This window comes from Gavialis gangeticus, unplaced genomic scaffold (assembly GCF_001723915.1).
Source record: "Gavialis gangeticus isolate Ggan-Ray unplaced genomic scaffold, GavGan_comp1, whole genome shotgun sequence".
NCBI classification, from domain to species: domain Eukaryota; kingdom Metazoa; phylum Chordata; order Crocodylia; family Gavialidae; genus Gavialis; species Gavialis gangeticus.
In genome coordinates this window covers 15634529-15644369 of record NW_017728994.1, presented here as the reverse complement: position 1 = coordinate 15644369, position 9841 = coordinate 15634529, and the positions used below count along the sequence as shown (strand labels likewise).

The following is a 9841-nucleotide window of genomic DNA, read 5'->3' as shown; positions in this document are numbered from 1 at the left end:
CTGTATAAGAGAGGTTGTCTGGGTGTAAGAGGATAAGTGTATGTGTAAAAGGAGATGTGTTTGTATGTATAAGAGAGCGTGTGGCTAAAAGAGAGAAGTTGTGTGGGTGCAAGAGGGGGTGTGCGCATATGGGAGGTATGTGTGTAAAAGCAGATCGAGGCCCCCGGGGTAAGGGAGGGAGTAGCACTGGGGCAGGGGCAGGACAGGCACTGCCCAGCTAGGGTGGGGTGGGGCACAGAACGGAGCTGCAGCTCATCTGGGAGATATGGGGGGGCAGCTCCTGCTGCTGCATGCACCCCTGGGAGGGCATGGGGGCATGTGCCCCCCCAGACCTGCAAAAAGGGTGAGGGTGGGCCGCTGCTACAGGCTGGGGCCAGGGTGGCACCGGGCTCTTCCTGGTGGGAGGCTGGTCCAGACTGTGCTCGGGGCACGCAGCAGCAGTGCTGAGAGCTAGAGTAGATCCAGAGGGTACATGCGCCCCCCAACCCGTGTCCTCCCAGGGTGCGTGCAGTGGCAGGAGCCATCCCCCCATCCCTGCACCCCTGGATGAGTTGCAGCTCCATCCTATGTCCTGCCCCACCCTGGCTGGGCAGCCCCTGCCTCAGCCCCACTCCCTCCCTCACAGCAGAGTCCTTGATCTGTCCCCACCCTTCCCTCTCCCCACTCCTTCCTCCACAACAGACTTACCAGCTGGACCCAGTTGTTCTCCACACTGCCAGGCTGCGCTCCTGGCCACCTGTGTGCCACACTGTGGCTGTGTACATGCACACGATATTTGTTGGCCATGTTATCAGTCACATCAGCCAAAAAAAGCAGATTTCCATTACTCTCAATTTTCCTCATATCGGTGCTGATCTGATTTGGGACCAATGTATTGGTTAACCTCTACTAAAAATGTTAAGAATTACTGATCTAAGTCTAGGGCTTTCTATCCCTTTGAACAGTTTGAAGCAGGACTGTGAAGGAAATTATTTTCTTATCCTTATTTCCTTCTCTTCTCAAATGTTGAATTTCTTCTTGAAAGTTATATGAGTTTAAGGGTAAAATGAGCAATATTCGTTCTGGATCAGTGACCAGCTCCCAGGCATGACACAGTAGGTTTTGACTCCAGAGTTATCATACTACTAGAGCTGAGAAATAACCAGCATTCCGGTGATCTAGATCCCGTCTGTTTTCTAGTTCTGGCAAGTGCTGAGACATTGAACTTTATAATGGTTTCTAAACTGTTCTGGTTCTTGGAGGTCAGTGCAATTATACTCTTGGTATCTAAGCAACATGGCTGTATAAAAGGAAGTAAACTATTAGAACTAATAATTTTTCTTGTAATTAATTCTCCCTCATTCGTTTTTCTTGTAAAATACAGAAAACTTGGCGATGCAGTGTAAACATTTTATTTACACTCGTTTGGGATGATCTGCATAATTTACAGGAGTCTCTTAAATTATCTAATACTGTCATGTGTTCTTTCTATATGGAAATATATTTTGAAAATAATGGTTTTGCTCTGTAAAACCAGTCAAAATACTGATGTGTAGTTCAGGCATATAAAATATTACAGAAAAATAATGATCTTATTCTTCTTTTTCAGTATTCTAGGCTTTCAAAGCAGTATGGAATGGACATCTATCTAAAGAAAGAGTTCCTCCAGTACACAGGATCTGTAAAGGAACGGGGTGTCCTCTACCTTCTGTCATCACTACCACAGGTTGGACAAATTATCAAAAATCAAAAATAAATAAATAAATAGAAATCAAGCTTGCTTGACCTAAATGTAGCAGGAAGCTGCCAAATTAAGGACGATTTGGCATCTTACCTGTACCTCCCAAAGACTTCCTGGATTTCCTCATTTAGGAAATATGCTTGGCACAGCACTCAGATACTGCTGTGCTGAGCAGCAGAGACGCTTATAAATATATTTTGTTACATATCTTTTACATTTGGTGAATCAATGGGATTTTTTTGTGTGGTCTTAAGAGAAATAATTGAAGGAAAGGTTAGAAGAGTGCAGACTTCAGGACTTACCTTGATACTGAAATGAATTAACTTTGTATATTATATACTGCTGTGTTTCCCCAGATATGCTGAGACCACAAACTGAGCAATGACAAAGCCCATATTAAAGGCTGAGTGAGTAGTTTTGTGGATTAATGACCTGGTAAATGGTTTTGTAAGGAATTCCAGTAGCACTTGAATAACTGGTTTTGTCTCTCTTGTAGACAGTATATGTTATCTTTCTGTAGAACTAATAATACTATTTGGCCTAGTATCCTGCGCCTCTGAGATTGTTTCTTCCTACACCTTTGGGAGATTCATTCACACAGGAATGTGAAGCAGAGAAGTACAGTGATTTTTTTCTCTGTGACCAGAAAAAGGGACCAGATCCTATATCTATTAGTCAGTGGGAGCTATTCAGTTGATTAAAATGAGAGAAAGATTGGTTCCAGGGATTATTAAATGTGAGATTTCACTTAAGAAATTTTACACTGACATGCATAATCTTTGTCACAGATTGATCATCTGAAGTGGGAAAGAGGACTAGGACAGGGCAGTCTGAAGACTAAAATGATCCCTCAGAAACTTTCAATAAGTCTGTGCTTATTTGGACAAACTGTTACTTTCAGTACTCCGTAATCTAGCATAAGTGAACATATTTTGCAGGATCAGCAGAGAAATGGTGTGATCGTGGCCTCTGACAGTAACTTTTGTATGGCAGTTGCATACCATGCTTCAGAACTCCACATTCCAGTGTTTGTCATCATGTCTACCAGCACCTCTCTGGCCAGAGTGAAAATGTGCCGTGATTACGGTGCCATGGTTATTTCCTATGGCACTACAGCCAAGGATTCCCAGATGCATGCAAGGAGGCTGGCACAAGAGAATGGCTATTTGTACCTTGAAGAGTAAGTGGAAGTTTTTTTAGACAAATGTGAAGCTCTGCACCAACTCATTTTCTTTATGTATGTGCACAAACTCAGACCTTGACCCTGGCTCATCAAACATTTCCCTGAGTTTCCTCAGAGTTTGGTCGAAATTTCGACTCGTGTATTTTCAAGTGCAAACCATGGATCTTTGTGGTGTATTTCCAAGGTTTGCTTCCCAGATATATCACATTCATTGGCTTTGGCTGCTTGAGTTTTTAGAATGGTTCAAAGCAGAACTCAAACCTGTTTGTCCCTCATCATTGCCCTGCTGCCTATAAAAATACTGTAGACCTAGCAGTTGTACAAAACTAACTACTGAATATGAAAATGATACGATATTAAAATGAATCACTTATAAAGTACTGTCTAAATGTAGGAGACATCCTTAGAAATGGAAAAAAAACTGCATGATTTCTCTAAATGGTTTCAGATCTGTTACAGTTCTTAAACCGGGCCAAAGGACTCCTGTTCAGACTATTCACTGCACTGTTCTTGATTACAAGCTTCAACTTCACAATTTGGAGAGCTGTAGGAGCTTGCTAGGCTGCATTTGTCTCTGGAGATACAGCCAGGGGGACTCTAGTCCTAGAGACACACAATCCCTTAGCTTACCTCTGGCCATTTGGTATGCACACAAGACACATACCAGTGTATAGTTATTTTTTGCCTTTTTCAGGGGTAACTTTACCCTGGAGTAGGGTGACCTACAGTGCCATAAGGTGTGTCCTCTGCACATTACAACATTATAAATATTTTACCAGTGTGAATGGGTTGGGTGTCTTCACTGACAGGCTAAGACCTATCATTAAATGGATTCTGGTCAATGCTATAAAAACCTGCTGTGGCTTTTAAGGGCCTAGGATCCAGACCATGGGGCTTCTCATGGGCCAACTCTGTATGCAGCAGCAGGACAAGCAGTGGCAGTGGGGCAGGTGGCCAGTGTGGGGCTTAACGCAGGTGTTGCTCACCTGCCTTGTTGTGAACTTGTGCCCATTGGGCACTCCTGTTACCACCACTCCATGACCTGGATTTTGGGGGTAGGCCCCATCCCCAAATTCCTGACACCTCTGTCAGACCAGTGAGTCCTATAATCCAGCCCTGAAAGCTGGATGTGGCCTACAGGCTGTAAGTTGGATACAACTAGAATATGGAACCAAAACAATGCTGAAATCAGGAGGTGGTTAGCTGTTAAACTGCAGGCCTTGCAGTAGCTTAGAGGGGGCACAAGAATGGCTGCTGGTGCTGCTGCCAGCCCAGCCACTGCTACCAGCCTGATCCCTACTGGCTATTAGTTCCCAGGGAATAGATCCTTGTTGATACATTTCTGAGGCCTTGTATTATACAGTCCATAGAGAAACTGCTGACACAACAGACAAACAAGGGGAAAACCCAACCCTGTTGTAAGAAGGAGATGTGTTGGCTCTAAGTGCTAACCTAAGAAGTAAGGTAGCTGAAGAACAAGAATGTCTACACCTCCGCTACCTGTTAGGTAGGTCTATACTGGTATACCGACAGTCATTGGACCTTGTTATCTTGGAGTGGTTTGAGAGCGCTAGCAGTAACCATGTGAGTTGGGTAACATTGCTTGAGTAGATGCTTCCTTTTCCTTTTTTTAAACTTCCACCTTGTCAACTACTAGCTGGGCTGAGTTATGAAGGAACTTGTTTAGTCAGGCTTATAACATAATAGGTGATAATAAAAGTGAGGAAGGTTAGTACAATATACAGGGCCCTGAAGTATGTAATGTGGCAAGGGAAAAAGGCCTGGATGTTTTGAAATACTTTCCATTTGAATTTTCAGTCCAGTATTCATTAGCGGTGTGCGAAGCCGGCCCTATTTGATTTGGATTCGGATTGGGATTCAGCCTAAATTAGGGACAGAGGTTTAATTAATTAATTTGGATCACTGTCCCTGATTCTATTTGGCCGAATACGAATCTGAAGATACAATGCTGATTTGGAGAATAGGAGACTCGGACATAGACACAGCTTTAAAAGTTTTTTCTACATACCTTGAGGTACCAGTGTGGCTTGTGAATGCTGGGGCAGATTGAGGGTCCCACAGAAGCACAGGGGGGCCCCCCCGCGTGCTTGGTGGTAAACCCGGAAGTGGACCGGAAGTACTTCCAGTCCACTTCCGGGTCCACCAGGGAGTGTGGGGGGCAGTTGGCCATGGGGGGACCACAGGTACCCCCCCAGGCCCAGGAGTCACCCATTGCCGAGTCAGGGGGAGTGCCAGGGAGACCCCCAGTGCACTCCCTGGTGGACCCAGAAGTGGACCGGAAGTGCTTCTGGTCCACTTCTGGGCCTGCTGAAAGCATGCTGGGTAGCCCCCCACACTTCTGTAAGACACTCCACGTGCCCCAGCATCGCAGCATTCATGAGCTGCCTGCTACCTACAGGTACGTAGAAAAAGCATTTAAAGCTGTTTCTATGTCTAAATCACTGAATCTTTCCGAATCTCTCCGAATCGATTTGGAGGGTTCCAATTCGAATCAGAGAAATTAAAGGGTCCTCTGATTCAATTCGGATTCAGAGATTCAGCCACCAAATCAGGCTGAATCTCTGCTGAATCAAATCAGGGACTGAAGCTTCGCACAGCTCTAGTATTCAACAGTATAGAAAACTAATAACATGTTAGCTTGTGTCCAAGCTTATTATACCAAATCACTGTGCATTTTAGTAGAGCTGACACACTCTTACAGCCATGAAGGAAATCCTTTGTGTTGTGTGGGTCAGTCTTCATTTGTGATAGTTTTCAGTTTTGATCACTGTGCTTGGAGAAGAACATAGTTAACCCTATGTGGACAGAGTAAGAAAGATTAATGAAATGAAGGGTATGCAGAACTTTTGGCAGAGGCAATATCTTTTATTAAACCAACTAAATGGTTGCAAAAAAATTCTTTATTTGCAAGCTTTTGGGTTCATGCACCCTTCCTCAGGCAAAGAAGAAAACACAGATTGTAACATTTCTCCCAGGCAGAAATGAAAATTCATAATGCACAGGAGAATAAAAAGATGTTATAGCTTTCCCTGGGTGGAAAAGTTCCTTTTATGCAAATTACGCTCAAATAAAAGTTTGAGCAGTCTGAAATGAAGGGTGTCACATATGCAAAATGATTGACAAAACTGGGACTCTGACTTGAGAGAACATGATTAAGAGGTGAACTTGTTTGAAATATTTGAACAGTCTAAGCATGGTTATAAAACGAGGCTTGATCATAGGTGGTGGAAGTGGGGGGCTAACAGGGCTTAGCCCTGCCAAACGTGAGGTGGCAGTAGGTCTGCAAGGCAGCCTGGATGCAGGTTTCCAGCGGCTGCAGCAGTGGTGGGGAAGGGTGTGCATGCAGCAGTAAGGGAGGGAGTGGGACTGGGGCTGGGACAGGGCTAAGCTGGGGTGGGACACAGGACAAGCCGTGAGTGACTCATCTGGGGGGTACAGCTCCTGCTGCTAAGTGCATCCCAGGAGGCATGGGGAGCATCTGCCCCCAGATTTGTGCAGTTGGGCTGGGCTGCCACTGTGCGCTGGGTCTAGGGTGGTGCTGGGCTCTTACCAGCGGGGATGGGCTGCACTGAGCTTGGGGTGGGTGGTGGAGGTACTGGGAGGGGTGCCACGGGGGGCTGCAGCCACCCCAACATTTGTCGTAGTCCCCCCAGCCCTCCCTCCCAGCGCCGGCTGCCCTAAGCACAGCGCGGCCCAGCCCCTGCCAAGAAGTGCCTGGCATGGCCCTGACCCCAGCCCTTAGCGGCAGCCCATCTCGCTCCACACAGATCCCAGGCGCATGCCTCCCATGCCTCCTGGTGTGCATGCAGTGGTGGGAGCTGATACCCCCTCCCCATGGACAAGCCACTCACAGCTCCATCCCATGCCCCACTCCAGCTGTGCAGGGCCTGCCCCAGCCCCAGCTGGAGCCCCCGATCCAGCTTCACTCCCTAGCCCCCACATGGCCCTTGCCCCACAGACTTACCTGCTGGGGGGGCAGACATGCACACACACCCAGATCCCCCAAATAATTTTTTCTCCCTCTGCCTATGGGCTTGATGATCTGTTTAAGGTCATTGGACAGGCCAGGTGTAAAGAATGACAGGCCAGGAGTAAGGTTTAGAATGATACAAGAGATGCAAGGATATCTTTACCTTTTCCTCTGACCAGTATCCATAACCGTTCCCTGCCTTTTCTTTCCATTTGGATTTATCCTTCCTAATTAAGAGGGGAAAAATTCTGGTTAAATTGACAGTTAGTTAAAAAGGCCATTACGTGTATTACAGAAGTGCTCAATGCATGTTTTACAACACTGTAATTTTGTGCACACAAGTGACAGTTTTCGCTCAGTCTGGCCACAGAACGCAGTTTATAGTTGTGACTAAACACAAGTGCATGGCTGCAGACACCTTAAAAAATGGCTGAAAATCTGACCTCTCATTCCATGAGGTATCAGATGAAGATGTTTCAAAATGTAATGTCTTCTGTAACTTGAGTCTGTGCTGCCTAGAGAACTTTTTATAGTGCTATAAAGTTACAGCACTCTTAAACATGATGGGCGCATCCACACATGCAAGCACATGCGCTTGCAGCAGCTCAAGTAGAAGCGGTGCAAATTTGAACTGGGGCTTTTTGCCTCAGCTCATGTGGTTGGACATGCACTTTGTTGTGGAGCAAATTGTGCCACTAGGGGCAAAATAACCCTTCCTGGCTTCTTCTGGATCTGTAGCCAGGAGGAACTAGAGCCTGGGGCCTGCACCTGTGCTGTCTCCAGCAGTATAAAAAGCTGCTCTGTCCTGGCCCCATCCATACAAAAAGCTGCCCTGGCAAGCAGCTCAAGGCTGCTCACTCTCTGGAGCTTCTGGGGCTCAGCCAATTGATACCTGGGGATACTACCCCTTGTGCCAGCTGGACTGCTGCAGCAGCATCCCAAATCCATTTTTAAAATTACCCCAAAATCCGTGTTCTTAAAATAAAAAAACCTTTCTATACACACACACACACACACACACACACACATATATCTAGAGAGAGAGAGAGAGAGAGAGAGAGAGAGAGAGAGAGAGAGCGATAAGTTGGGTAATGCTTTATTGGTATATTTACAATGTCAAAGCAATTTGGAAGCCTACCGGTATCTCTATCATCATGAAAAAATTAACTCAGAAACTCTGCCCACCCCACAGCATGGGCCCCCCACCAGGAAGAGCCTCACGCTTGATGAAATCGTGATGGGGGCTACTGCCATGACAGAGGTGGGGGCGGGGCCAGATGCTGGTGGCAGGGCCCAGGGGAAGGGGGCTGGGAACAGAGTTATTCCCCGCTCTGCCCCTGGGGCACCACAGCTGGGTCTGCCTGGCTGCAGCCTCAGCCATCAGGAAGGGGCTCACACTCCCCAACATTGTGACAAGGGCTGCTGACCCCATCAAGGGCCCTGCCCCTCCTGCTGCAGTGACAGGATGGGGGCATGGCTAGATGGCAGCCAGCAGGGCCCCTTGTGGGGGAGAACAGGGATGGGGGTTATTCCCCCTCCTTCCGGCATCCAGCGGAGGAGACAGCAGGGGGCTTATTCCGCCACAGGGAGTAAGTGCAGTGACAGTGATGGGCAGACCAAGCTGGCAGTGGGGGTAGAAGGGAGACTAACCTCCTCCCTGTCCCCCTCTGCCTCGGGGGCCATGGTGCCCTGCTGCTGCAGCAGCAAGGGGGGAGCACCTAACAGACCTGGCTCAGGTGCCTGCCAGTGCGACAGGGAGGGGAGAATTAAACCCCTCTCTGGCCAAGCCCCCACCCCTACCTGTCCCTGCTCCGGCTGGGGAGCAGAGGGGTGGGGAGAGCAGAGAGCCTAGCCCAGAGAGTATGCTGGGATGCTCTGTGACTGTGGTTTAACTTAAACAAGGAAGGGGTCTGTGATAGACATTGCATAAACCAGTTTGACCCAAATCAGTTAAGTCTGTTACTACATTCAACTATGTTTATCTCAAACTGGTTTCAGCCATTTTGAAACTGGTTTATGTGCACTAAACATCTATTCTGTTACAGGTTTAAACCAGTTTCTGATCACTTAAATTGGTTTATGTGTAATGTCTATCTCTAGGCTCCTACTTTTTATGTTTTTTTCTCTTTGGGGTTATTGAGTTCTTTTTGCCTTCTGCCATGAACTGTGATATATGCTAGGTCTTTCAGTACTTTGGCAACCCTAATACCAATGAATAAAAGTAGCCCTTTGCTACCAGACACAAATTTAATGCATAAATGTGGTGGTGGGATATGAGATTACTGGTTCTGCAACCCTGCCTAGATTATTCATTTGTCAGTAAATATGGGACACGGGCACTCAATGGTTTTATAACATATATACATAACTGATTTATCGTTCTGCAATTTTTTTTCTTTTAATTAAAATGAAAATGGCCTTTAGAAATATATCTGAATCAACCAGTCTCTATTCAAGTCTTGCTGGCTTCTAATCTGGTCGTTAAAAATGGTCTGCATTTAAAGTGTTTTACCAGTGAATACTTTGGCAGAATAAATGCTCCTCTTATCCTCCTAGTGAGGTGTTCCAAGGAAGAGTGAAGGTATCAGCTATTGGCCCTGGATTGTGGAAAGACTTATGCTGTATTGGTCTGCTCTGAGACGAGTGCTTCAGTTTCCTGAAATTCCCCTTGCATAAGTATGAGTACTAAATTCCACTTGTAAATAAAAGAGAGAGAGAGAGGAGAAAGCTGCATTTCATTTTGTATCATTGCTTACAGTTTGGGTTTGGTTGTGGGAGGAATTAGAACACATGCAGCTTAAGGAAGGAAAGCAATAGAAAAACCTGCAGCATCCTTATAGGCTTGGCAGTGCTACGCTGGCTAGCACTATGGAAGAAAGAGACTTGGGGGTCATCATTGACCACAAGATGAACATGAGCCTGCAATGCGATGCTGTGGCTAGAAAAG

At 46.4% G+C, this 9841-nt stretch overlaps 1 protein-coding gene across 2 annotated transcripts in view; it reads left to right on the top strand.

The window, feature by feature from the left end:
• Nucleotides 1-9841, top strand: part of LOC109287348 (L-threonine ammonia-lyase-like) — a 74065-nt gene that overhangs the window by 27050 nt on the left and 37174 nt on the right. For both annotated transcript variants that reach the window (XM_019502333.1, XM_019502334.1), the window contains 2 exons: nucleotides 1589-1705; nucleotides 2659-2900. In XM_019502333.1, the coding sequence (XP_019357878.1) occupies nucleotides 1589-1705; nucleotides 2659-2900 (359 nt within the window). The remainder of the gene's footprint in view (nucleotides 1-1588; nucleotides 1706-2658; nucleotides 2901-9841) is intronic.